The sequence below is a fragment of the Podarcis vaucheri genome, assembly GCF_965113315.1.
Source record: "Podarcis vaucheri genome assembly, chromosome: 14".
Taxonomy (NCBI): domain Eukaryota; kingdom Metazoa; phylum Chordata; class Lepidosauria; order Squamata; family Lacertidae; genus Podarcis; species Podarcis vaucheri.
In genome coordinates this window covers 29,603,008-29,631,007 of record NC_138752.1, presented here as the reverse complement: position 1 = coordinate 29,631,007, position 28,000 = coordinate 29,603,008, and the positions used below count along the sequence as shown (strand labels likewise).

At 55.0% G+C, this 28,000-nt stretch overlaps 1 protein-coding gene across 8 annotated transcripts; it reads right to left on the bottom strand.

Moving 5' to 3' along the window:
* Nucleotides 1–27,789, bottom strand: PPIP5K1 (diphosphoinositol pentakisphosphate kinase 1). Of its 8 annotated transcripts, none has more exons than XM_082199488.1 (32): nt 27,694–27,789; nt 26,145–26,283; nt 25,844–26,021; nt 25,010–25,205; nt 24,822–24,912; nt 24,340–24,425; nt 23,223–23,377; nt 22,753–22,854; nt 22,496–22,657; nt 21,992–22,113; nt 21,726–21,827; nt 21,151–21,237; nt 20,582–20,657; nt 20,222–20,331; nt 19,784–19,869; nt 18,233–18,361; nt 17,993–18,114; nt 17,554–17,736; nt 16,358–16,499; nt 15,231–15,454; nt 15,017–15,144; nt 13,149–13,263; nt 12,184–12,291; nt 11,957–12,073; nt 10,993–11,157; nt 10,534–10,621; nt 8,812–8,934; nt 7,315–7,377; nt 5,495–5,677; nt 2,455–2,598; nt 1,751–1,861; nt 1–1,211 (listed from the first exon to the last, which is right to left on the bottom strand). In XM_082199488.1, the coding sequence occupies exons 3-32, from the start codon at nt 25,991–25,993 to the stop codon at nt 667–669; spliced, it is 4,215 nt and encodes a 1,404-aa protein (XP_082055614.1). In that variant the 5' UTR covers nt 25,994–26,021; nt 26,145–26,283; nt 27,694–27,789; the 3' UTR covers nt 1–666. The 8 variants fall into 8 exon arrangements, with proteins under 8 accessions (XP_082055614.1, XP_082055615.1, XP_082055616.1 ...); XM_082199489.1 differs by having other exon boundaries at nt 27,686–27,704; XM_082199490.1 differs by lacking the exon at nt 27,694–27,789 and adding an exon at nt 27,450–27,670.
* Nucleotides 27,790–28,000: the final 211 nt, after the last annotated feature.

The following is a 28,000-nucleotide window of genomic DNA, read 5'->3' as shown; positions in this document are numbered from 1 at the left end:
TCTTGGGAGTGTCGGCGTTTTACTCCACGCACAAAATGCAGCACAAGGAGGACTCCAGGGGACGGCTGTACAATCCCTCGCAAGAGAAACACAGACACATCTGAACCACGGGCGACACATGCCTGGCCATGGAGCGGGGGTGGGGGAGTGGGGACCTCCAGCAGCCCCCTCCACCTGCCAGCACGAATAATATATTAAATATTTACTCTGTACTGTACACCATTTGGCATCTCATCCACGTGTTTCTAAGAAAACCTGATTTTTCCAAAGCAGCTTTGTACCCTGGCAATGGCCAGCAGGATTGGAGGACCTCCCCCCCACTGAGAGCCTCCCACCCCCACCGCTGCCGCCAGCAAGGAAGACCTCTTCAGTTCTCGCACTCAGACTGCCAGGGGGACACCACTTGGGGGAGGGTGTCTCTTCAAGTTTCCCCCCACTCTGCGCAGCTGCAGCCAGACACTTTGGAGAAAGAAGGCCATCCTGGCTGGGCCAGTGAGGCTCATGTCCCAGAAGTGGGGAACAGCCCCAACTTCTGCTGGTACAGAGCCCATCCCCGCCAGGTGGACTCCGAGCAAGAGGGGGGCCCTGGCTCAGGCAGGCAGCCTCCTGGAGGGGCAAGAAAGGTTCCCACTAGGGCAGCCTCAGTTGGCAGCAGGCCTCTCCTGCCTAAGTGCTTTCCCCAACCGGGAGAAAGGGACTGAGCAGGGCCTCCTCCCAGGTGGCCTCTCCTGAGCTAGTTTCCGCTGCTGCCGCCTCCTCTTCCTCCTCCTCTGGCAGGTCCAGCTCCCTCCGTCCTTCACTTGCCTGCCCTTCCCTTGCACCTCTGCTGCTCCCAACTTCCAGCAGCTCCAGTGCTGCGGGCAGCTGCTCACTCTCTTCCCCCGCCACCACAGCCGCCTCCTCCTCTTCCTCCTGGGGTGAGGCAGCCTCCTCCCCTCCCTCCAGTCCCTTCTGCAGTATGGTTGTGGCTGCCTGCCCGCCAGACTCTGTCTCCTCCTTCTCCTCCTGTGCTGAGGCTTCCCTGGCAAGGCTCTGTTCATCTCCCTTCTCCCTGAAGGCTCCGTTGTTGCCCGGCTGGCTCCCCTCCATGGGCCCTGCCAGCCGCTCCTTGCTGGTCTGAGAGACGAAGCTGAAGCGGGGGCAGCTCTCCACAGAGGAGGTGGGCGACGAAGGGCCTGCGCTGGAGACGGTGCTGGAGGGGCCGCTGCTGTCTGCAAGGCAATCAGAACAAGGTGGTCAGGGGGGGGGGATGAGGTGCTAAGAATGCCCCCCCCCAAGCTCCTTGCAAACCCCTTCCTTGGCACCGTCACAGCTTTGGGCACAGGGCCTGGCAACTGTCCCACCCTGAAGAATGCCAGGAGGATCCCAGGGCAGCATCTAATAGTAGCCACACAATCCGGGCGGGGTGGGGGTGCATATTGCCCCAAGCAAAGTTAGGGTGAGGGTCTCATCCTGTGCAGCCCGCAGGGAGGCTCCCCCACAGACAGATCTGCTGCCCTGACCAACTCCAAGCACCAGGAAGGTCTGGGCTCAGGGCCCCTGGCAACCTGGCAACCAGCCCAGCCTACCTACCTGCTGCTGCTGCCACCCCTAGCCCCCGCTCCTTCTGTTCCTATTGGCTGGGATTCCTCCTGCTGGCACAAAGACCACCCCAAAGGCCTGTAAGGTCCCCTTGGGCAGCCTTGCCTTCTGTTCCTCTGTGTCTATTCCATCAAACTGCTCCTCCCTCCCAAGCCCCATGCCTACTTACACCAGGGAGGCTTGTCTGAGCGGGGGCGCAGAGGCAGAGAAGAGGAGAGAATCTGCTGCGGCGTCAAGTCCTCGCCTGGCCCCTGGCTCTCCATCAGGGAGTCCAAGAGCGCTGCAGGACAGAGGAGGAGGACAACACTGTGAGCCCCCTGGCGAGGGCCTGCTTCTGGGCACCACCCCTTCTGCCCACCCCCACCTTGGAGTCAAAGATGCCCCTTGCTCAGGCTAACCTTTGAGGGGCCTGGGGTTTTCCTGGTGACCAGGAAGGCACTTCTGTCGAAGCCCCCAGGTGTTCCCCCAGCCCAGGCCAGCCCCCACACTTCTCCTATTTTAGCCAAATTCTGCTCATCTATCACATAGTTCTCAGTAAACATAAATGTCTTCTTCACTCTCAAGCTTTCCTTAGCTGATTAAGGGCTTCTCTCCAATATCCTGCAGCTCCTTAGCTCATGCAGCTGCAATACCAAGACACCAAAGGGTCTCCGTGCTGAGATGGGATGCCCTTTCAGTGGTGGCACCCCAGAAAATGGGTATTCTATTTCTGTGTGCAGTGAAATGTGTTGCTTCTACACAGCTGGGCAAAGCTGCTTTGGAAAACATGGGTGCTGCCCTGCAGGAAGCCCTGGGGCAGAAGGGGGCTCAGTTTGAGGGGGTGGCCACCCGGGACCCCAGCACAGCGCCCAACCTGCCTGCCTATGATGGTACCTGGGGCAGCTCCTGAGTGGGGAGTGCTGGTGCTGCAGGTCCTGGAGACAGCCGTCAGGAAGCTGTTGACCTGGCGCAGGGAGAGCGAGTTGTGCAGGGTCTCCAAGGGGTAGATGCTGGGCACCATGGAGCAGCCTTCAAAGCCTGCAGGCAGAGCAGACCCCCCACCCAGCGTCAAGGACCTCTGCAGAGGAGAAAATCCAGTGGTGGCTGCCTCCCCACCAGACGCCCAAAGTAAGCCCCAATGTCCCCCTCGAGCCACAGGCATGGAGCCCCCAAAACACACCAAAGAGCAGGCCAGACCCAGCCCAGCATCTCAGAAGCAAAAGCACGCAGGGGCTGGGAGGAAAACCTGGAGCTCACCTAGCCCACCTTCCCGCTGCCTGGCTGCTGCTCCTCCCTGTCCCTGGGGAAGGGAAAGGCCTTCCTTGGCACCTGGAGCCCTGAACAGACCCCCAAAGGCTCTTCTCGACTTGCCTAGTGGGCTGTTAGAGGTGATGCAACAAACTTCAAAACCAATTTGCCCAGGGACTCTAGTGGTGTGCCGTAACTGGTCCTAGTGATGGTAGCCCCAGCCTCCCCAACCTTTGGGCAGCCATTCTCAGTCTGTGTTACCCCTGCTGGGTGAACTGGCATTTCTAACCCTGGAGCTATTCCAGCAGATGGGAGAGGGAGAGCGTTAGGGTTAGGGACATACTGTCCAACCTCAGCTTCCTGCCTCCTGGTTCCCATGGAAGGGAAGGATGAAGGCCCTGCCCCCGCCACTCTGTTTCTGAAATGTCCCATCAACAACAGTTTGCTCATTCTTTTCTTATAAAGCATTTCTGAAAATTTTAGAGCAGGTCACCGCTTTGTTCTCCACACAACAGACACACACACTTGGTTCCTTGCTCCCTTTCCAGTATCACCCCCCACACCCACCCTGTGGACCTGTACTTTTATGCAGCCTGCGCCCCACACAAAGCCTGCTCCAAGCTGGGCTGGGAGGAAAGCTTGGCCAGGAAGGGATAAGAAGGGCAGAGCGGTTGGGCCTGAACAGTGTTCGAAACTCCAATTGTTCTAGGCACATTTTTTTGACAGGGAATTTGATTAGCACGAGCAGTTCTGAGCTCTGGGTGCAGTACTGTGCCTAAGATTTCAGATTAAAACTGCAGAGTGGAAGCAACGGACCTTTTTCTGCCTCCCCACTTCCAGCTACTCTCTGAAGACTGGAGAAGAAACGCTCTTAAGAATATTAGGGGGTGGGCAGGGGAAGGACTAGACCATGTGAAAAATGAACATAATATTTTAGCTGCAGTTCGTTCATTTTCAGATTTGCATTCTTGTTGTTGAAAAAATGCACCTAGTTAGACATTCCGTTGTTGTGCCCATAACCTAGGTTTAAGGTGCCATTTAGCTCCTAGCTTTCATTTTCCAGTTTCTAACACTGGGCCTCGGCAGAGGCCGCTGCACTCCCAGAGGAGTTGGGGGTCCAGAGCCCCCTGCCCCTTGTCAGTCAGCAATCCCCACCATGCACTGAGCTCTGGAGTCAAGGCCCTCATGGCTTAGGGCTATACAGTCTGCAAATAGCTGCTCAGGAGCTGCCTCCCACCTGCAGGCTGTTTAGGTCCCCAATCCAGGAGGTGGCTTTTGCCGCTGCAGCACCTGAGCAGAGGATGCTGCAGAATGCTCAGCAATACTCCAGTGGGTCTGCGTGGAAGGGAAAGGGCTGCATCGGGCAAGGAAGCCTGGACTCCAGTGCCTCACGTCGGTCAAACCAGCAGAACATCCGCTAACCAATTCTGGCATCACAAACCAACATTTGACCATCTTAAGGGGAGCTGAGCCAATTTTCTGAAGCTGCAAAATCTGCATTTATGACCCAAGAAACTCTTAGGAAGCCACTGTGCAAATTATACACAAACCTGAAACTGTTCCTCTCTTGGATGCTGAGCACCACTCGGGGGGGGGGCGCTTTGCACCAGTCCAAAAGAGCTGCTGGCTTTTAAACTGCAGGGACTTGTGCTGCAAATAAGGCAGGGTTGTGAAAGGAGCCTGCAAGTGAGCCTCCTCTCCCCGGGAAGGGAACGGCGCCAGTGGAAGAGAAGCTCCCGCCCAGAAGACGCAGGCCAAAGGGAGGGGAGGCCTGGTCCTCTTTCCTGCTGAGCTGCCCTGATAGTGGAACACAAACCAGCCTGGCCATCACGCAGGGACAGACAGAAGGAATAAGGCGATTCCTGGGCAGTGTTGGTCTGCAATGACCCAAGCAGTAGACTCCTCTGGAAGACAAGCCAGGCATCTTGCAGGCAGCTGCCAACCTCCCCCACCTGCAGGTTCCCGGTCAAGAGCCACCTGGGCAGCTTTGCCCTAAAATCAAGCTTTGGCCTCCTGGGAAGAAAGCCCAGCCCAGTGCTCAAAGCCATGCAGGGAGTGGCTGGGCCTGTGTGCCAGGGTGGGAAAGAGAAAGGGAGGGTCCCTATGGGCCTGCCCAAGAGCCCTCCATCCTTCAAGTCCCACACTGCTCCCCCTTGGCAGGTTGTGGGGCAGGGAAGCTGCTTTGCCCATGCAACACAATTCCCACACCCACACATGCACACTCTGCAAGGGTTTTGGCACCAGGTGCAGAACAGCCTGGGCTGGCTGGGGAGACAATGCCCAGGACCTGGGGGGGGCCCCCAGAAGCCAAACCAAACCTCATGCAAAGAAGCGGCGGCAGCGGCGGCAGCAGCAGGGGCAGCCCTTCCTCAGTTGCCCGGCTTCCATGGGGGTGGGCAAGGGGCAAGCGAGACCCACCAGGGCTCGCAGCCTTTCTAGGTAGCCAGGAATTTAGCTGTTTTTTTAAGGTTGTGTTTTAACATTGCTGTAGCCTGGTGAAGAGGAGCGGAGAAAGAATCGGCAGGGCAAGAGAAGAGGTTTCCTGGCTGGCCTCCTCCAGGCAAAGGGCAGCTGGGCAGGGGAGGGAGGGAAGCAGCCCCTGAAGAGGCAGAGCCACAGGGACCCCCTGGGCAGGGAGGGCCCAGCCAAGGAGGCCCCCAAGGCACCATGCAGTGCCATGCCATACCGTCGAGGCTCTCCAGGTCCCCCCGGCCAGAGACCAGCCAGTCCCGGAAGAGGCGGAAGTGGTAGGAGCACTGGCGGAGGTGATGTGCCAGGGCGGCATCCAGGAGGGAGGCAGGCTGGCTGGCGGCAAAGTCAGAGGAAAAGTGGCGCAGCAGCAGCCGCCCGCAGGGGCCTTCCAGCTCATCTGGGGGGAGGGGCCACAAAGGGTGAGTGGGGGAGGGGCACAGCAGAGCCAAAGCCAAGGCAACAGAGAGGGGAAGAGAAGGGGGGGGAGCCCAGCCTGGACAATGGAAGAGCATGGGGAGGGAGCACAGTTGCCAGTACCACCCGCCATGGAGCAAACTCTGTTCCCACTTCATAGACAACACAGGCAAACACTTTCTGGGCACCTGAAGGCCCTTTGAGACATTTGGCAGAAGCACTGTCTGGTCAGCACCAATTCAGTTTCCATAAAATCATCAGAAGAACCCAAAGGACCCGGTATCCTCTTCCCACAGTGGCCAACCAGATGTCCCTAAGGGAAGCCCCCATTTGGAAGAAACCCTCCCCCAGGCAGAAATAGCCAGTCAGGAGGAGAAGTTGGCCTTGCTGTTCTGCATGCAAGGAAGGGGCATGTAAGCCTACAGCCTTTGAGTCTCTTGCTCCTCGCCCCCCCCTCGCGGCTCTGGGCTGCCCCTCCTCCTCAGAGTCCCTCCACCGCTCATTCTCAAACCTCACATGGGATGCAAAGGGCTCCACTGAGCAAAATGTGGGGGTGCCCCTCCACTGGCAGCCAGCCACAGGGGAGGCAGGGATATTCCTCAGCTCTACTGAGGAGAGAAATGCACTCAAGCACCACAGACTGGTTTTTAAAACCTTGCTTTTAACTCCTAGAAACCAAAAAGCCCAATTTAAATGAATAAAATGAAATGAATAAATTTAAATGAATAAATTGTAGAACTACAGAAGCACCAAATATGAGGCTTGGAGTTTACAACCAGCCCTGTCTTCCAACTGGTCCCTCCAGTGATTTAAGCAAGACTTTTTGCTAGCTGGCAAATAACAGAAGAGGGAAGCAAAGAAGAAAGTGACAATAAGCACAAAGGAAAGGGAGATGATTGAGGCTTAGAAGGAGTTTGCAGCCCTCTACTTTAGCAAGCAGAAACAGAAGGAACCTGTCTTTTCCAGAAGTGAAAAGACTTGGAAATCTCTCTAATGCAATTAGCATGTTTTACTCTGAAAGAAAACCTTCCCCAAGGGGCTGTGAGCAGCTTCCCCCACCCCAATTTCCACCCACCAGACACCTCCAAGCCTGCCCAGGGCCAGCCAAGACCTCCTGCAGTCGGGCAAGAGCCAGACACCCCGGCAGAAGCAAAGACCCCAATGAAAAGAGAGAGGCACCTCCCCTCCTCTGAACTCACACTGCCCAGCAAGACCTGTTGCCTGGGGGTGGGAGAACTGGAAGGCAGGCAGGCAGGCAAGCAAGCAGGCAAGCAGCCTAAAGAGAGGGGGGAACTGGGCAAGGCTCTCTCCCCACTCTGGGTCACAGCGAGGGGGGAGCAGCTAGTACCCCATAGGCTCTCTCCCATCAGGTCACTCCAGCCGGGGGCGGGGCAGGTAATTCATCTTGCCCTCCCTGCTGCTGCTGTTTATGTTTTGAGGGGTCCCTCTGCTCCCACCCCATCCCCGTGAGAACACAGAAGGGAGAGCCAAGAGGGTGGTTAGTGGCAGGGGGGGAGGACAGCACAGCACGACACAGCTGCCCACTCATGCACACGGGGATGGAAGACATAGGAAGGGTGGAGGGAGCAGGAGGAGCGTCAAATTAAGAAGCAAACGTACCGTTAGTTGGATGCTTTGCAAATGACACAGAAAACCGCTTTACAGCTGGCATAGACAAGAGCTCTGAGGAAACAAGATGAGAGCATCGCGTCAGTTAGGCGCACATCTGCTTGTGGCGCCCCCTGCTGGAAGCACAGGCCCACCACAGGAAGGGACCTCACCCCACACTAGACTGCCCTCCCCCAGGAGGTTGCTGGGAGGAGCAACATGCACAAGGGACGGTTTGACACACACACACAGAGGGGCAATGGGCACCACAGGACAGCAGCGCAACAGGAGACCGAAGACAAGCACTCCCCAGATGGGTCCCATGGGAGAGAAGGGCAGAGGAGGAGGGCAGTAGCCCCTGCTTCTTCAACCTCCCTGTCCAGAGCCACAATGAAGGGTGCAGGAATACTCTACAACACTCTACTGGCCAAGGACCAGCATCAGCCCAACCCCTTCACCTGCCAATATTGCTGAGCTGGGTCAGACAGTGTTACAGACACCCCTAAGCTTCTGGTTGGGAAAGAAGAGAAAGCACCCACCACACAACCCTGTGGGAAATCACCCCAGCATGATACTAGGAGCAGCCCCCAAGAGGCCAACCTTAATAGCCCACAAAAACAGGCTTCCCCTTCCTCTGCCATGCCAACCCAGGCCTCAGCAAGCGCTGTAGAATCTCTCTCTCTCTCTTTCAACAACCAAGCAAATGAAAGAAGCGAAAAAGACCTTGGGAGGACCAGAAGGTGCCAGAAGAGGCTCAGAAAGTTCTTGAGCAGCTCCCCAACTATTTGAGAGCCATGCTCCAAGCCCAGTTGCAAGACAGGCTAGTCACAACAGGGCTGGAGCCGAGAAGAATTCTCCGCTGCAAGGGGCAGAAAGCAAGCCCCTCTCAAACAGGGAAGGTGTTATTTGGTGTGAAAACCCTGCCAGGACTTTATAACAACCTTGTGTATGCTTGAAGGCTGAAGGCAGCTGCCAGACGAATAAACCCCAAGAGAGACCCAGTAAATGCCACTGAGGAGGAGGAGAATCATTCCTGCAGGCTGTTTGGTAGAGACTTGCAGAGCGGCAACCCCATCTCCTGTTCTGCTTCACCTGAAAAGCCAACCCAGCTGCTCACCCTGCCCCACGATGCCACCCATAACAACTCCTGGCACCTGCGGCTTCTCTTCAATGCTAGGCAACTCCCATCCTGCTCTGGGAGGAGAAGGAGCACTTCACTAGTGAGGCTGATCCCTGAGAGCTTCAAACCTGCTCTCCATCCCCCTGCTAATGGATGCCGTGACTACGTCTGCTTCTCCGTCCTTATGAGGACCTGTGGTGTTGGTGAGACCAGGCAGCTCCAGGCAAAAGGCCCTCAGGATGTGGAGACACCTTCTCCCAGCCCTGCTCTCCCAGGACCCACGAGGGCAAGGGGGTCCTCGGAGTGCTCAGCCCCCAAGCTTCCCTGGAACCTCCCCGCCAAGTGCCCAGCCCCAAGCCTCAGGATGTCTCTGCAGAGGCTGCACCTACCATCTTTGTATAGAAAGCTGGAGGCGAACTTCTTTCCGTGGCTGCGGGCATAATCCTGGAGGTTGGGGGCACTGGAGGAGCCCCCCAGGACCGTGGTGCTGAAGAGACCCGTGCACTGCGACCCTGAAAAGGTCCAGCAAGCTGTTAGTAGCACACGTGTGCACACAAACACCCCACACACAGACACATGCAGCTCAGGCAACCCAGCTTAGTGGGGCAGAAAGCAGCAGAGCAGCCCTTGGAGGAAGAGGCCCAAGAAGGCGCCGCGGCCCCCAATTGCCACCGTCCTCCCCTCCAAGCGGCAAAGGAAGAAGGCGAGAGGGGGTCTGCAGCTCCTAAATCTGCTCTGAAGAGCAACACAAAACAGAGGAGCAGGGGCAGACCTTTGTGGCCCAGGGCACAGCCAGCCTGCTCCAGCTTCTCAAAGCCTCACCATCTTCTCACATGCCGTGGCCAGAAGCGATGGTCAGTGGTCCAGCCCACAAGCCCAGGACCAGACCAAAACACTCCCAAGCCCGAGGGACAGAGGAAGAGGCTGACCACCCAGGCAGAGAGCCCTGTGGATCAGAGCAAGGGCAGGTGCAAGAGGGAGCATCACAACACAGGTATGGGTGTGGAGTGGGGTGGGTGGGCTTTTACTGGCTCAGGCAAGCACCGTGATTGGACCACAGGACCACACGCCAAGTTCCCCCGCCAGCAAGGCCAGGTAGAGCAGGCTGGAGCCAAGTGCAGAGTGTCCCCCACCCCCAATTTAGACTCCAGACCAAGAGTGCAGGTGATTTAGCAAGCAGCCTGTTACGTCAGGGGAATAATGGTCTCAAGGTGCAGGTAAGCAGGCCTGGGTGCTGGGTCAGTGCCCGGATTCAAACAGATGGCACAAAACACACACACACCGCACCCTCCAATCTTCCCCTTGGAGAAGCTCCTTCCTCCCACCTCTGTCTTTGGCTCTGGGGAGATGGGAAGGGGTCCCCTGGCCAGTGACCTTCTTTTGGGAAGGAAGGGCCTGTGAGGAAGCCCCCAAATCTGCCCCCGCCTCAGAAAAAGGGCTCTAAATCAGAACCTGCCTTTTTTTCTTGAGTGATTGCACACACACGAGGCATTTGGAAGACAACTCGTGTCTTGGGGGTAGGGTTCTCCACCGCCAGGGCTTTTTCAATGAGACAGGGGCTATTATTGTTCTTCCGTTAAGATGTAATATTCATTCATTACATGAATATAGCTCCTTTCATTTTGCAGGGAGGGGGTCATTCCTATGTGCCAGGGAAACAGCCTGCCAAAGCTGGAGGGCACAGGGTGGCCACTGCCATTGCTTCTTCACCCAAGAAGGGCTGGTAAAAATCCATTTATGTGTTTCTGCCCCCCCCCCCAAATCCCAAAGGTTTTTTAAAAAAAGAAAAACCACATTTAGCCCTCAGGCCAAGACTCCCTGTCCCTCCTGCTGACTGTCAGAAACTGCCTGCCTACCTACCTGAGACATTCCTTGCCTGGACTCTCAAAATGTCTGTGAGATCCCAGAGCAGCACCACAGGAGAAAAGGCCAGCTAGAGAAGGGAAGGGAGTGCAGGGCCTCAGGCAAGCAGTCCAGGCTCAGGGGGAGGGGGGCACTTTACAGAGACAGCCTCAGATCCTATCTGGCTGGGAGAAAAAACATACAAAATCCCACCCACTGACCAACCAGGATTGTCAACAGAGAGAGAGAGAGAACAGAGAAGTTCCTACCTAACCCGCTCTGCTTCACTTCTGAGGAATGCCGTGAGTAGGAGAAGAGGCGATAGCCACCCGCCTTGGAGGAAGATTCAGACAGCACCTGTGGAAAACAAGCACTCAGGTGGCTCTGGAGGCCTCTGGCACCTTGGCCGGGGGCAGCAGCAGCAGCAAGGGACAAACTGGTAGACAGAAAGTGGTTGTGGGGCAGAGGAGGAAGCAGCTCTTGGAGGAGGGAAAAAACACCTCCCCTCCTTCTGGGCCACGACATCTGGGGATCCTCCCTCTAGATGCAGGCAAACCCACCAACCAGAGCTTTGGTTATAGCACAAATGTTTTGGTAGAAGTAAAGAACAATACATTCTCTTGTCTTCGTTATCTTCAGGTGAATTTTTCATTGTCCTGGCAGGCATCTCTCCCCCCCCCCTCTCTCTCTCTCTCACACACACAGCCTGTCTAGCCCCTCTACTCTACCTCCATGGAGCCGGTCTTGCGGTTGCGGATGAGAGGGGATCTCCGCTGGACGTAGATGGGTTCCGGGGGCGGAGAGGAGAGGTGCTGGGCTTGGTCCATCTCCACAATGGCCTTGGGCTTGGCCAGCTCCTCCAGGCTCCCCTCCTCCGGCTTCTTGGCTTCCTTCTGCAGGAAAGCAGCACAAGGGGGGTGGGGTGTAAGGGGCATTGCCTTGGGCTGAGAACTGGAAGTGAGGGGAAACTTTAGGCAGTGAAAAGGAGGTTGGAGGCGGTGATGCAGAGGTGGGAACCTCAGACCTGGGGTAGAATGCAGTGGCCCTCTGGGCCCCTTTCTCCGGCCCCTGGCATGCTCCCCAAGCCACATCCCAGACTGGCCCTGTGTTGCACAAGAGCTTCTGCCTCTCACATGCCTGTATCCAGAACAGGCTCTGTGTGTGAAGGTGTACAGAAATGGGCCTACTGAACAAAGGGGAAATTTGCATCCTCCGCTTAGGTTTTGGTCCCGCCCACTAATGGCATGTGGGTCCAGGAGGGAAGGGAACCCTTGGGCTGGGAAAGTCTCCCCCCTGCCCCACACTGTGAGGAAAGAGGTCAGCCAGAGAGGACAGAGACTTTCTTTCTAGTAATACTACCATTGTGATAATGCAGAAATCAAACAAGGCACCTTCAGTCACTTGGATGTGCCTCCATCATTAGCCTGAGGTAAAATGGGTAGCATAATCTCTTTCCTCAGGGCAGAGCAAGACACACAGCCCAGAGAGGCAGCGTCCACACTCTCTCTCTCCCTCCTCTGGTAGTCGGAAGGGATCTCTCAGCACCTGCGCCAGATCAGGTCAGAGCTGCCCTTCATCCCACCTTCCCAGCAGACGGCCATTCCAGCACCGTCTGGGAGCAATGGGGACTGGCCAGACCAGCTGCCTTACAAGCACCTTTGTTCCCAGCAGCCTCAGAGGCCATGGACTCACCTCTGCGGAAGCCGGGCGGAAACCAGAGCCTGCCGGGGCGCTGCCGTCCTCCTCACAGCCCTTCACCCCTGGGCTGAAGTGCAGCTCCACGTGGAACCTCTCCTCAGAGGAAGGGTCCTGCCAAGAGAGCAGTGAGGCTCTGCTGGAGAAGACGTCACAGTGGCTTGGCCACTCGGCCTCCCCCCCCCCCCGGCCAGCTTCCTCCTCCTCCTCCTCTGCTCCCTCACCTTGTTGTTGTCCTCGTACAGCATGATGACAATCTGTGTCATGTAGTTCAGCTCCGAGATGGCGCTCAGGTAGTCCATGGCCCTCTGCCACTGAGGGTCTTTCGATTCCTGAAAGGCAAGAGAAGGACCGGGGCAGGCAGCATTAAAGGGCCTGGAAGGGGGGCGGGCTCAGCCTTGAAGGGACCTGGAAGGGGTCTAGCGCTCCTCCCCCCAGTGAATTTCGCATAAACCCTCCTGAAGGGGTTCAGCACAAGGCAGACTTCGCAGCCCACAGCTTTTCTTCCTAGCATTGGCCAAAAACCCCACTGTGCTGTGGACCCTTTCAGATGAACCAGCTCCAACCAATTCTCACGACATGCCAAAATCCAGGTGACTGTCTAGCGGAAGCAAGTGGCTTGACTCACCAATACACACACACACACACACACACACAGTCCATGGAGTAGCCTCTTCCTCCCATAGCTGCCCCCCTGAGCTGCCCAAAGACACCCTTGCCCTGATGGCAGAAGGTGCTCTCTTCCCTTGGTAGCTGGCCTTGGCCTTCCCATTATAAAGTCTTAATGGAGGCTGGCTGGTTAAGTATTTCTATGTAAACTGCTTTGTGGGTTCACCTGAAAAGCACATCTATAAATGATATTCAGTGACTATTGGGTCAAACCAGGGAGGTGAACTACTGAGCAAGTCTTCCAAGGATGGCTCAGAGGAAAAGGCTGCAGGGAGCATCTTCCTGTCCCCCGTCCCGTCCCGTCCCCCCCCCCCCCGTGTTTGGAGGACAGTTCAGGCCCACCCTCCAGACACTTGAACGAAATTCAAGGCTGACTCTGGAGCCACCAGCAGAGGGTGCTGCCAGAGTTATCAGGAGACAAAGGGTTCCCCCTTCAGCAGAAGGCACTGGAGAGCCCTGGGTCAGCCCCTCTCCATGGGCAAAACACACACACACACAACACCATGGCTGGCTCACGTACATCCAGGAGGCCCCCATAGCGGAAGATGCTGAGCAGAGAGTGGACGTGGCTCTCGCTGGTGAAGTACAAGCGTGTCCGGACATGGCGCCCCGGAGACAGGACTCCCCTTGAGTACCTGGAAGCAGAGAAGTCAAAGCAGTGAGGGGACCAAAAGCTCACCAACAATTCTGGGAGTTCTGTCACCAAGAGGGCTTGGAGGCCAACGCAGATTCACAAGGAGAAAAAGACAAATGTCTTTTGGAAAGAGGGCAATCACAGTGCCCATTACACTGCAATTTGATCTTGAAAGTTTTGTTTAGAGACACTAGACAAGACAAAAGAATTTGGGGAGCAAAGATTTAAAAAGAAACTTGTAAGTTACAGGCATTTGCCGATGATTTGATGACAGTTTTGGAAAATGCACTACAGGGAGCAGAGACTTTTATGGATAAATTAAATGAGTTTGGTACGCTAGCATGCTTTAAGGCTAATCACCAGAAAATGAAAATGCTAATAAAGAATATGACAACTGAAGACCCAAAGATTTTGATTGAGAAAACGGGGTTTCAAATTAATAAAAAAGTGAAGTATTTGGGTATAACCATGACAAATGCGAATTGTATGTCATTTCAAAATAATTATGTTAAGACATGGGCTGAAATTAAACAAGATATATCAAGATGGGAGAAACTAAAATTGTCAAGTTAGGCAGGATTTCTGTGACAAAGATGAATGTCTTGCTTAGAATGAGATTTTTTTGTTTCAAACAATATCTATTTTGACCACTGATATACCATTTAAACAATGGCAAAAATCTTTATTTACGTTTGTATGGCAGGGGAAAACATGAGTTAAATCTGAAGTTCTGCAAGATGCAAAGGGGAAAAGAGGATAGGGCTTGCCTGACTTGAAACTGTATTTTGTAGCTTGTTGCTTAGGATGGATGAAGGAATGGATGACATTTAGAAACTTTTGGAATTAGAAGGATGCAACAAGGTTTGGATGGCATGGGCATTTGTGGTACGATACAGTTAAAGTAAATGTGTTATGCACAAACACCCACCCAGCCTCAAATGGATTTCACCACAAGAAGCTATCTACAGAAAAGAGTTGACAGGCAAAGAGAAATGGTTAACCTATTAAGAGTTATTAGAATTGCATCAAGGAGATGAAAAAATTAAAACAAGGGAACCATTAAAATAAGTGGGAACCATTTATAAACTACAGTGGTACCTCGCAAGACGAATGCCTCGCAAGACGAAAAACGTGCAAGACGAAAGAGTTTTCCGTTTTTTTGAGTCGTTCCGCAAGACAAATTTCCCTATGGGCTTGCTTCGCAAGACGAAACATCTTGCAAGTTCTTGTGAGTTTGTTTCCTTTTTCTTAAAGCCGCTAAGCCGTTAATGGCTGCTAAGCCGCTAATAGCCGCTAAGCCGCTAATAGCCGCTAAGCCGCTAATAGCCATGCTTCGCAAGACGAAAAAACCGCAAGACGAAGAGACTCGCGGAACGGATTAATTTCGTCTTGCAAGGCACCACTGTATATAAAAAGACAGTATAAAGATTTGGACTCATTGGCAGGTTTTGACTAAACTATCACAACTATATAAGAAGTAAAACCGGCAAGGTATAGAAATTGTTTAATAAATCAATACGGAAATACGGGGCAAGCCAAAGAGTGAGGAGGGGAGAAATATGGATATATAAATTGTTTAATTAAGATTTGTGGAAAATTTGTTGTTATGATTTGAAAATTCAATAAAAATTATTTTAAAAAAAATTAAAGCAAGGGAACAATTGATAACGGAAGGTCACAATTTTCAGTGGCTCTTCTATTTATAACTAGTAAGGAGATTTAAGTTGTATAAAAATACAAGGGGTGATCCTTACAGGGGGTGCAGCTTGTTGACAGACTCATCCTCGTGGGTCCTCTGCAGGTCCAGCTGGATCTTCCGGATGAGAGGCAGGCAGAAGCCCACAGCTATCTCCAGCTTCTCTTGTTTCTTAATGCCATATTCCTGGGGAAGCAGGAAGGGACTCAGCCCAGGGCAACCCACAAGCCCCATGCCACCACCACACCCTCCCTCACAGGGCCAGGCCTCACCTGGGGGATGACAACATCCGCCAGGGACTTGGAGAGCCGGAACAGCTCGGAGGTGCCCTCCAGTTTGAGAGCTGCATTGTGCTGCACATCGTACTTGACGCAGTCATAGATGTCGGGGATCTTGCTGATGTCATAGCGCCGGTTCTTCAGGCGGAAATCCTGCTCCAGTTTCCTCCAGCGCTGAAGCATCAGCTCGAGTGTCTCACTATGGTACAGCTGCAGGTCTGAGGAATCAGCAGCAGCAGCATCAGTCATCCCACCCACGGAGCGGGGGGAAGGTTAGGACACTCACACAAGGACCGATAAAGGACTAAAGTGCTCACACACAAACACAAACTGCCAAGCTATCCCCCTGCCCTACAGTTTTGATTTTTGAAGTTATCTTTTACAGTCATACCTCAGAAGTCGAACAGAATCTGTTCTGGAAGTCTGTTCGACTTCCAAAATGTTCAGAAACCAAGGTGCAGCTTCCGATTGGCTGCAGGAGCTTCCTGCAGCCAATCAGAAGCCGTGGAACCTGCGTTAGATGCTTGGGTTCCAAAGAACATCCGCAAACTGGAACACTCAATTCCGGCTTTGTGGCATTTGGGAGCCAAAACGTTTGACTCGCAAGGCGTTCGACTTCCGAGGTACGACTGCATTTCTAAGACGCTGAGTCTGTGCTAGACAACACAAGAAAATGTATGGATGTTTCGGATGTACAGTGGTGCCCCGCAAGACGAATGCCTCGCAAAACGAAAAACTCGCTAGATGAACGGGTTTTTCGGTTTTTGCGTTGCTTCGCTAGACAAATTTCCCTATGGGCTTGCTTCGCAAGACGAAAACGTCTTGCGAGTTTGTTCGCTTTTTTCCTAAAGCCGCTTGAAGAGGTGCAGTTGCGACCGACCGTGCTTCGCAAGACGAAAAACATCGCAAGACGAAAAGACTCGCGGAACGAATTAATTTCGCCTTGCGAGGCACCACTGTATATTTGATGTTTTAATTCTGTTATGAAGCAAGTTCTGCAAGTAAAAGTTTGAATGATATTTCTATGGGCCTGGACGATTTCTTCCAAAAGGAGTCAGTTATTATGCTTCCAGTTGCTTCAAACGACACAATGTTATTATGGCGCAATGCACACTCCCTACCTGCAGACTTGGGGTCCTCCAGGCGCTTTTGTATCTGGGACGTGAGGCTCTCAATCAGGGCAAAGACCCGGTCACAGATCTCCACAGGGTTCTGGATGATGCTCATAGACTTGACGAGTGAGATGCTGCCCGTGGGTGCCAGCTGAAGGCAGGATCAGAGCGAAAGGGGAACTGAAGCATGGGCCCAGCCAGCAGTTCCCCCTCCCAATGTGGAGAGGGCTCTGCAAGTCATTCCCTCCCCTCCACAAACTCTGGCTCAGCCACCCCCACAAGCGCCAACTGGTGCTGGCTCCCTCTCTGGATGCCTTTGGGCTTCTAGTGGTAACCTATGGCTTTTAGAAACGCCACACTCTTGAGGACTAGCTGCATGCTTTATCTTTTATTTTGTCCCTTTTTTCTTATAAACCTGCTTCAAAACTGCTAAGCTAATATTCAGAGAGGGTTTGTTTGTTTGTTAATTTCAGTGGAGGTGCAATTCCCTGCTTTACCACATGCTGTCCCCCCGCCCTTAGAAATAACCCACCAACAGTGCAAAGTTATTTTCTCCTAACCCTGCCCTGGATCAACACCAGATTTAAGGTGGTGCAGGTGGTTCCCTTCCCACCCTCACCCCCACCCCCCGTGCATTAGAATCATAATCTTTATTTATACAGATACCTACCGAGAAGATCCATTAAAAAAGCAACTGTGCCAAAAAATAATGAATATGAAATATTGTGAGGGGCGGCAAATTTTGTCCTCCCTCCGGGTGCCATATGACCAACATTCGCTCCTCCCGGATCCTGCAGCCTTGATGCCCATTTTCCCAAAGCTTTCCAGAGGGGAAGACAGGCTCCCCCTCCATCATCAGGACCAGAAGTTTGTTTTAATGAGCAGGAAGTTTGCCGGCTGGAAGGCCCTTCTACTCACCTGCCTACCCATCATGCCAAGGGACACTGGCCAAATCACGGATGCAGAAGTCCCACCCCCGGCCCCCTCTCCAACTGGAACAGCAGGGAACGGCTGATAGGATATACCTCCTCACTCCCAGCCTCACTGCCAGCACCAGATCCCATGAAAGCTGAAGTTCTTTCCTTTGATGCAAGGGCCAAAGCCTTGAGCTGGCCTGGCCCAGGGAGCTGCCCTCCCCTTTACCAGTGGCTCCTGCCAGCCAGTCAACCAGCCAGCCAGCCAGCCTAGCTGCCTGTCCTCCTCACCTTCTCAAAGTCCTCCTCCCCAAAGTTGGCATCCTTCTGCATGATTTCCCTGAGGCGAGCTTTCACCCGGTGCTGGCAGCTGCTGAGCGAGTCGCTGTCGCTGTCCAGCAGGCCGTTCATGTTGGCACTCTTCACCATCTGGACCAAGATGGGGGTCAGCTCCCCCTCCAGTGCAAGGAGGCCCTGCAGAGCAAAATGGGATGGGGCACAGGCATTAGCACCTGGTGGTGGTGGTGGTAAGGGAACGCCACAGATCATCGCTTGGTCCTTTGGAATGAAAGCCATCCTGGCCTGGCCACAGGCAAGAGCAGCAGTCATCCCCAGGTGGCCTTGGCTCAGCTGCCACTGCACCCACAGAAGCACTGCAAGAGGATACAGCCAGGTCAAGAGGTACCCTACCCCCACCCCCAGTCACTGGGAAGACAGAGATTGCAAGGACCTTTGCAAAGGCAGCTGCAGTCATCTGGACTCTGCCCTCATCAGAGGCGTAAATCTTGAGGTCGTGGCGGTAAGTGCTGTGCAGGCGAAGGAGGCCGCATCCTGGGAAGCCAGCGTAGTCCCCTGGAAGGTGGGAGGAGAGCCTCAAGGTCAAAGGGTAGTGGCTGAGGCATGGAGACCTCCAGGCCAAACCCGGCTCCCCCTCCCATCACACTACCGTGCTCCCCACACCTGGCCTCACCTTGGCCCCCCGGGTACATGCAGCGGAAGGCTCTCCCCAGCTCCTCAGCTTGCACTCTCCCGGCGGGAGTCAGCTCGCCTCCCCACTTCAGCACCAGCAGCAGAGACGGGGAGGCTTCCTTGCGGGCCTCTGGAGACAGCAGAGAGTCAAGAGTCAGACCCCGTATCCCCAGGAGGGAGGTCAGCAGCCGCTATGGCCTCCCCACCACCACAGTCAGGAAGGAGGGACCAGTCAGGAAGGAGGGACAAGGGACCAAAGTGGGTGTCAGTCTTGCTTGCTGGGAAATGCGCTGGGGAAGGCCACAGGAGCCATGCCCAAAACCCCACCCATGGCTTCTGGCCAAGGATTCTGTGTTGACAGAGCACTCAAAAACCTAAAGAGGTGTTGGAGGAGTTCTGCGTTCAGAGCTCCCAAGTCTGGAAGGTGGGGCAATGACTTCCATTGAAGGGGGCTGAAGTCCCCTGGAAGGAACAGGCTCATTGCTTGGGGGTGCTCCCAGATCATGGTTACTGGAGGCTCAGGTGACCTTGGTGGCCAGGAATGCTTACCGTATTTTTCGCTCTATAACACGCACCCGACCATAACACGCACGTAGTTTTTAGAGGAGGAAAATCCGTAGGCATGCCACCCGTAGGCATTCCCTCCATAACACGCACAGACATTTCCCCTTACTTTTTAGGAGGAAAAAAGTGAGTGTTATGGTGCAAAAAATACGGTATTTCCACCTCTGGTTGGCTTGCCAGCTACAGCCCCTCTGGGACAGGTGACTTGGCCATGATTATCCATGCTCTGGTAACCTCCTGACTGGACTACTGCAATAGACTCTATGTAGGGTTGTCCCTGAAGACGATTAAACTGGTCCAAAATGCAGCAGCCAAAGTACTGGCTGGGGTTTGTTCAGACCTCATATAATTCCTACGTTAAAACAGCTGCGTTGGCTGTTAGTTCATTTCTATTCAAGAGGCTTCTGTAAGTCCAAAATGTCTGAAAGACGGCCTCCATGCCTACAGGTCCTCTCAGGTGCTAAGATTGGCAGTTCTACCTCCCTCCAAGTTTTGAAGGAGGAGGAGGAGCACCTGGTGCCTTCGTACACAGCTTTTGCCATCTACACCTCTTTGCCCCTGACAAAGAAGGTCTTGCGGAATCAGTTCTGTTCCATTTGGAACGCTTGGACTTGTTGGGACTCTCCCTATAATTATATCTGCTTTCATCCATTTTTATACTACATTGTTGGAACCCAACAATGGGACAGTGCGGCAAAAGGCAAGGAAGAATTCCTCTAAATAAAATTAACATGTGCAAATACGTACGCCCTGTGCAGCTTATGCTCTTAACTGCCACAACACTCCAGCAAGTCAAGGAAACGAAAGCCCCTCCTGCTCAGCTACGCTGCCACAGAGAAGTGGGGCGGGGCCAGGAGATGGAAGGCCCAGCTCAACCAAGGTGGCATCAGGGGCAGCCATAGGTAGGGGGCAACCTCCCACCTGCCCCCCACTCCTGCCAGCACCAGGCCTGAGGCACCCACAGCCCCCGCAGGAGCCAGATACCTGCCTTCCTCTTCGCTGGATGCTTTGGAGCGCCCGTGGGGCAGGTAGGTCAGCTGCACTTTGCGGTTGATGCCAGAGAAGTGCCCGTACCTGCCGGGAGGAGAGAGAAGAAGCAGGGGCTTGGAAGGGCTTCCTTGACAGCTCCAGCTAAGCCAGGCCCCTTCCTCCCTCCTTCGCCACTCAGGCCACCCACCGCTGCATGCGAAGAGGGAGAGCCTGAGAGGAGGAGGAGGTGCCAGACGGGTTCACAAGGGGCTGGGCCTTCTAAGGGCACAGCCACCAGGCGGCATGAACTGCTGGGTGCCAAGTAGAGGAAACCACCCCAGTAGAGAGTGGGGAGGGCAGGGGATGCCGCTGGACCTTACCCTCCCAGAGCTCTTGTTCAAAATCAGGAACTGGGGGCCCATCAAGCCACCTGCCCCCACCCACACCCACTTCTCACATCTCCAGCACAGTTTTGAGCTGCTCCAGCTTGGATTTCTGCTCCTCGGCCTCAGAATCCTCATGAGCTCCCTCCTCCAGCACCAGCAGGCGGGCGATGTCCAGCACTTCCTGCCCAGGGCAAAGGGTTGGCTGGGTTGGCAGGGCAGCCGAGCACATCCTCTGGGCCCAGAGGGCCATGAGCTCCCCACACCTGGCCCTCGGCCTCACCACCTCCCTACCCCCCACAGACCCACATGCCAGCCCCCAACAGCCAGGCCAGTGTGTTGAGGTCCCCCCTGCACAGCAAAGCCCAAGCCAGGAAGGCAAAGGCAGAGGTGCCCCAGGGCCCCTGGCCCCACCAGCCGCCAGTCCTCCTCACCTGAAGCTGCTCTGGCTTCTTCAGCTTCAGCTTCCCAGCCTTGTAGCCCTCGTACTTCTCAAACAACGCAAAGAACCTGGCAGCAAAGTTAGAGGGGGTCCAGGGTCTGAGAAGGAAAGGGCTGGGAAATGCAGAGCTGGACAAGGTCCAGAATGAGGTGGCTGCTTATGCTGCTGCTCAGGGGAGATGAAGTGTTTAAGGGAAACCAGCTAAAGGCTAGAGTTGGGCAGTATATCAATGTATCATCCAGAACCAGTCTGAAGCCCATATCGTGATATTGGTTTCATAGTTTTTGACCTAGCAATATATTACAAATGATGATGTGTGTGTTTGCATGCTATGCAAAAATCAAAATGTGGGGGAAACCGTGAAGCCAACCAGTTTCTCTATGTAGCTCCATCCTTATTTCAGACACTGTGATATATCAATATATCGCAGTGTTTAGCTGGTGATATATCATAGATGTTGAAAACCAGATATCGCCCAGCCCTACTAAAGACCCTCTCAGAGAAGAGGCTGCACAAACAGACACCCACCCAGAGTGCAGCCCCAGGGGGGGCTCTTCTTACCGGGGGTGCTTCACTTCCATCTTCATCTTCTGCTTGGGAGTCCGGTCACCATGCCGTATAACCGCAATCACACAGCGCAGCTCCATCCTGTGGCAAAAGATACCAATCTCAGGCTGCCCCGCTCTCAAAATAGCCACACTTAGCAGAGGCAAACTCCTTCCCCAAGCAAGGAAAGCTTTACAAAGGTGGAGAATATGTTGAAGGCTGCATAAGAAGATGGCAAGCTTTGAAAAGCCCTGCTCTGCAGTTGCCCACCAGAGGCGACAGAAGGGCAGTGGACAACCCCACTCCACGTATTCCCACCCAAGGATGGCCTCCGTCCTCTTCTCCCTCCTCTCCAGTCAAGGCCAGAGCTCTGAGAGCCAGTCCACCATCCTCTAAGGCAGTCTTTCTCAAATTGTGAGTCCCCAGATGTTATTGAACTACAACTCCCATCACCCCTAGCTAGCAAGGCCAGAGCTCAGGGATTTTGGGAATTGTAGTCCAAGGCATGGCAAGTAAGAACGCTTGCCAAGAGTAAAATCTAAAAATGCCCCAGAAGCCACAACAGAAATGCCCAGCCCAATGACACTCACATAGTCCCCGAGGTGGTGGGCACGATGGGGATGTCCTCTGCCTCCGTGGGGATGGACCAGGGGATCTGGAACTGGGGAGCCAGTTCACGCATGATAATGTTCCTGTCAGGGAGAGAGGGAGGAGCCAGACCTGGTCAGAGATCCACTTCGGATCTTCCCATCCTGGTAGCTGCCTCAGGCAGGTCCCCCACCCTGGGCATACCACCTTCCCACGTGGGAGGAACACACCACCCAAGGAAAACCAGGAACGACAAAGTGCAACCCACCCCAGGATCTTGGCACAGTCGTCGTAATATTTCATGGAATTCTTCACAAAACTGAAGCCATTGACGTCGCAGACAAAGGAGTGGCCGTTGGCCCGCAGGAGGTCAAAGCCGCACACTGTCTGCTGCAGGGGGAGAAATGGGGGGGGGGGCATGGGAAGAGTTAAACTAGCCAATGTGCTCAGCAGGTGCCACAGGCAGAACCAAGCCAAGCAGAAAGAGGAGGAGGAGGCGGCAGTGGTGCAAGGAGCAGCCCCCTCCCCCTGCTTGCAGCCACTGAAGTCAGGAGCAGCACCATGACCCTTTGGCAGGCCTCCCAAGAGGGCTTAAGGACCCCTCGGTGGTGGCTCTGAGGAACCTCAACCAGAAGATGCTGGAGGCAAGGAGGAGGAAGAACAGGGCCCCTACTACTCAGCTGGGCCTTCCTCCAAAGCTCTGCCCCAGGACGCCCAGGCCTCGGAGACAGAGGAGCACAGGGGACTCCTCAGCAGGAGAAGCAACACCAACCTTGAAAGCCACACAGACTTTCCGGGCCACCAGCTTCTCTATAGCTGTCAGCATCACAGGGTAACGGATTTCTTTCCCTTCACTATCCCGTTCCACCTTCCCATCGAGAGCCGGGGACTTTCGGGCCTCTGCGTGGGCGTAATCTGGGCCGACCGTGTACACCTGAGCCACCAAAGTCGAGAAGTTACACCCTCGTCCCTCCCCCGCAGCCTCCGAGATCAGGTGGCGACTCTGCCCCTCCCCCCTCAAGGCCCTACCTTGACATCTGTGCCGTCTGTGGGCATGAACTCCTCGTAAATGTACGAGCCAGTTTTCCGCACGTTGCTCTCAGGGGAGTAGACGCTGCTGCGGCTCCCAATCTGAAAGAAGCGGGGAATTCAAACGGTGGGAGAGGGGTGCATGTCTGGGGTGGAGGTGCTGGCGGGGGGCAGGGCTGCAGAACTCCCCTTCCCCAGTCAAGGGGGCAATTGTCAGCCCTTCAGAACAAGTGCCCTGCCCTGTTCCAACCCCATTCTGGCCAAGCAGCACCAGAAAACAGAGTGGGGGGCAGGCCTTGTGGCCTTTCACCTCTGGACAGAGTCCCACTGGGGCCTCTATCACCCTAGAACCACAGCAAGCATCCAGGAATCCCACCAGCTAATCCGACAAACTCTCTCTCTTCCTCTCTTGCAGCACCAAAAGGTCAAATCCAGCTGGCCTCCCAGATTTACCCTCGCACCCTGCTCACCTTGCGGAAAAGGCGCTGGCTGCCCCCACCAGCTGAGGTGGGATAGTAGATGTAGACATTGTGGTCCTCAGCACTGACCGGCTTCTCCACAAAGGGCTTGGGGAAAATGGCCCCATTGACCTCTACGTGGTCCTCCCCCTCCACGAGGTTGCACTCTGCAGCAAAAGCACAACCATGTTTTTTTGTGGGGGTGGGGGGTGGGAGAGGCTACCCAAGCCCTCCAGCCCCTGCCCCTCCCCACAGAGCCAGGCAGCCCAACTGCTTCCCCTTTACAGAGATACAGATGGTGAAGCCAGCCTCTGCCCTGCAAAGGAGGCAAGTAGGTGGAGTTGAGGCTTTATTTATAGGAGTATTCGTAAATCACCGGCTCATTTTAAAAAACCACAGCAATAAAATCATGTAGGCACCACAAAATTATAAAACCATCGGGCTTTTATATATGGTGGTGCAGCACCTAGGCTGTGGGACAAGGCCTGGACTGACCTCCTTTCACTCAGCCTGAATGGGGCAGGGGGGGCATGGACATCCCTTTGGGGTCCTCAGAGGTAAAAGGGGAATGAAACAAAAATATGAAGTCCCTACAGGGGGGGTGGGTGGCTGGCTGCAAGGAGGAGACAAGGCCTGCCTCAGGGTCACTCATCCTTAAGGGCAAGGATGGGGAGCAGACCTCCAGGTGTCTCTTTGGACCCCAATTCCCATCACACACCTCAGCCAACAACAAAGTCCGGAGGGCCACAGCAAGCTCCCCAGCCCTTCTTAAGAGGACTCTGCTGTTTGGCATCTGCTCCCCCTCTTGCGTCCAGGACACAAGCCAAACCATCTCCAGAAGAGCCTGAGCAAGAAGGGTGGCAGCTCAGGACAACCCCAACAGCAGCAGGATGCAGCAATTCATCAAACCTCTATTGCAGCATCTAGCCAGAGAAGGATGCTCAGAACAGCCCCCCCCCCCCGGTGCTTGGACCATGAAGGCGTTCAAGACCACACCTGTCTGCTCCAGAAGCAGCTCCACTGACAGAGATCGCAAGCTCAGACCAGAGAAGGGAGCCTTTGCCATCTGCATGTCTCAGACTCTGCAGTCATCATCCTCACCTTCACCCTTCGCTCACAGGCCACTCACCATCCGGCTTGTCAGGGTCCCGGTTGAGCACTGCGTAGCGAGGCAGGTCAATTCCCTCCTGCTGCAAGATCCGGTACACTTCCCGCCTGCAGAGGAAGCGGACCAGAGAGCAAGGATACCACCTGAAGGATGCTACAGGGCCAGACCCTGCTTCTTAGCAGATCATCTCACAGATCATCCTGCTTAGCCAGCCAGCCAGCCTTCCTCCCCTGTGACATGACCCAACAGGCCTCCCTCTCTGCTGCTGTGGAGCAGCAAGGGAAGCCCAGGAAAGACACTACCCAGACCTCAGGCTAGGCTATCTTAGGCTGCACACATGCTGGACCCTGGACCTTTGAAGCTGAAATAGATATCTGCATTCTCACGCAAGTGAGATAAAATAAAAATAACCTCTCCTACTCATCTAAATCCAACAGTTTGCCTTAGGAGGCAGCCTATCCTAAGCCACCAATATCCCCTCCATAGCATCTCCGCATTCCTACCTGTCCTGGATGTAATACTGCATATTGAGGTCGTTGATCAAAAAAGGGCTGCGGAGCTTGGCGTAAGCAACAGCCTTGTCCAGCGGGAAGCCTGCAAGAGATAAAAAGGAGCAGAGGAGGCTGGCCAGTCGGGGGCACACGAACCAGGCAGAGAAGGAGCTGGGGTAGCAGCCTGGGAGGCATCCTACCTTTGGAGTGGAAGGAGATGAGGCAGTCGCAGGGCGGCCAGTTCTCTACAGGCTCATTCAGAATGACGTCCTCCCCCATGATCACCACCGTGATGTATTCAAACTTGCACAGCCGCTCCAAGATCTGTGTCATGGGCTTCGACTTGGACTTTTTGGTCATGGCACAAATGCCCACCACAATCTGCCGCTCCGGAGGCTGAGGGGAATGCCAGGAGATCGTCAGAGAGCCACGGAATTGAACTGCCCACCCGCTGCATCATCAAGGAGTGCCTTCAGCAAGTCTGGATAACAAAGCCAAGAAGGGGCCGCACAAACGCACAGACCCTGGTCCAAGAGCTGCTCCAAGGGGAGACTGGGGGGTAGGTTCCCCTTTGCCCAAGGGGTAGCCCAAGGGAGAGTCTGCCTTAAAGGAGACATCCCATCCACAAGCAGTTAAGTGGAGAGGACACATGAGCAGCCCCCTATGTGCCTTCTCCACAATAGGCACCGAGTTGTTTCACTGCCTTAAATGGGACTCTTTGGGAGTAAGAGAGCAGATTACTACCAAGGTGGAAGAAGCACCTCTTCCTTCCCCCAGAAGCCCCAAAATAGGGCAGCCTCTGCCCAAGTGCAGAGAGGTGCCCCTGTTTGCAACGAACAGCATCTGTTCAAGAGAGCTGCAGCCTCCCTAGGTGCAGGAGGGCAATTGGCCTAGTTGGGGAAGCCAAAAGGTCCTCCCTCTCAGATTACAGCAACAGGCTCCCATCTGTACACCACACACACATCCCAGAGGCCCAGGCATATGTTGAGGGAGCCCATTGGCACCTATGCCAGCCACACAAGGAGGCTCCTTACTGATTCTTCCTCCTCCTCGTCATCCTCAAAGAAGTCAATCTCATCCATCTTCATGTCTGATCCCGGGAGGTCCACCTCGTCATCTCGGGAGCCCACAAAGAACTTGGGAGTCGTGCCGTCGCCCTCAACGGTGGTCGTCCAGGACGACATTCCAGACTGGGTGGCCAACCATCCCGCTCTGCAAGCAAGCCAGAATCAAAAGGGGACAGGGAGAGGAGTCTCCCCTGTGGCAGCAGAAGCCAGCTGGGAGGGAGAATCACCCAACCCTCCAGCGCTACAGGAAGCAGCGAGGTGGTCTTACACTGCTGCATGTTTCAGGCTGCTGGCTAAATCAAGGAGGCAGAGGTAGCGCTTGGCCTGGCAGCTGCTTCCACCAGGGAGCCTCGCAGGGCACAGGCAGCTTCCTCAAACGCCGCCAGCTCTTCACCAATCTGGGCAGCCTAAGGAAAGAAGGAAGTGCTGAGGATGGCAGCCACAAAGCGTCGCAAAAGAGGCACGTGGCTGGACAAGGACGCCAGCCCTGTCCATCCTGCCAAGGAGGCTGATGGATGCCAGGGCCAGAGAGGGAGGCATGGGCATGCCAACTTGCAAAGCTGGCAGCCACAGCAGGGTGGAAAGCAGAACTGCCCTCGCCACTCCCACAGAACAAGAAAATGGGTCTCGGGACCATCACAGCTTTGCTGGCTCTTCCCTGATAATTCCTAACAATGGACCGCCCCTTTTCTTGCAGACTTCAGAAAATTTTTAATAAGGAAAAGACCATCTTGAGCTAAAGGATCCCCACCTTTAACTTAAAATATCCTCTTTGCAAGGGCACAGATCCTTGAGAGCAGAGTGGGTCAGTGCTGGGCATGAGAAGCAGAGGTCCAAGGAAAAGATGCTGGCTAGAACTTGCTTCTGAGAAAACGCACTTTGGACTGCATTGGCACTTGCTGGGAAAGTGACTGGTGCTGATGCCACCTGCCAGCCATGACTGCTCCCAAAGAGGCCGAAGGTCAGTCTTGACACAGCCTCAACTGTGGCGTGCAAGGATGAAGAACTCATTGACCCAGCACTTCTCATTCTCCAAGAAGAGCTCAGCTGCTGGGTCAGGCTAAAGGGGCTCATCAGTACCAGCATCCAGGTTCCCACACTGGCCCCATAAACGCATCCAAGGGGCAGTCCCAAAGGATGTCTGGAGTGCAGCAGAAGCCCCCACACCATGCTCCCCACCTGTGGCTCCCAGTGACTATCCTTCAGAAGCTCACACCCACTGGTTCTCCAACAGCAGAGGCGGAAACTAGCCATAGTGGCTAGTAACTCTGAGGACTAAAACCTCCACTCTTGAAGCCATCCAAATCGGTGACCATGGCTACATCTAGTGGCAGGCAGTTCCATAGTCCTGCCTTTTCCCTAGCCGGGATCTTCCAGCTCTCGTTTGGAACTCACTGTGGGATAGAGAGGGGGAGGGAAACTTTTCCATGCCCGTCGTCGCCACACGGGGAAAGAGTTCACAACTGGGGGCCCCCAGCCCGATCCCTGCAAGCAGAGAGCAAGCTCCTCAGGAGCGGAGAGAAATGGGCCCCCCACACCCCACCCGCGCCAGCGCCCCCTCCTCCCCTCGTACGCAGAGAGCTCCCCACTCCCACGGAGGTTCCTGTGCGCGGAGCGGGGGAGGAGCGGCTCCCGCGGAAATTCTCCCCGTCCCTCCCCCCCAGCCATTGAAGCCGGGGCCCCGAGGGGGCGGTGCTAGGTAGGAGCGCCCCGTCCCGCTTCCTCTCCGGGGGTGGGGGGCGCGCCCAGTGGCGCGCGCCCGTTATTTCCCTGCCGGCGCCTCGGCCCCGCGCTCGCTCGTTCGCTCACCCGCCTACCTGCCTGCCTGCCTGCCTTCGGGACAGCCTAACCCGGCAGCTCCGCCGAACCGCGCCCAGCCAATCGGCGCGTGTTTACTGCCGACAGGCAGCCAATGGGCGCGCGGCAGGGGCGGGACGCGGCAAGGTCAGGCTCTCCTGTCCCCTGGGCTTCTCCGCTGCGCCAGGACGGCCCCTGGTGGACGAAAGGAGAAGTGGCTCCGGTGGAGCAAGAGGGCGAGCGGCGCCCCCTGCAGGCCGAAGGGGAGGCGGCTCAGGAGCGTGCCCCGCCCGAGGCTCATTCATTCCAGCCACGGGGTGTGTTCTC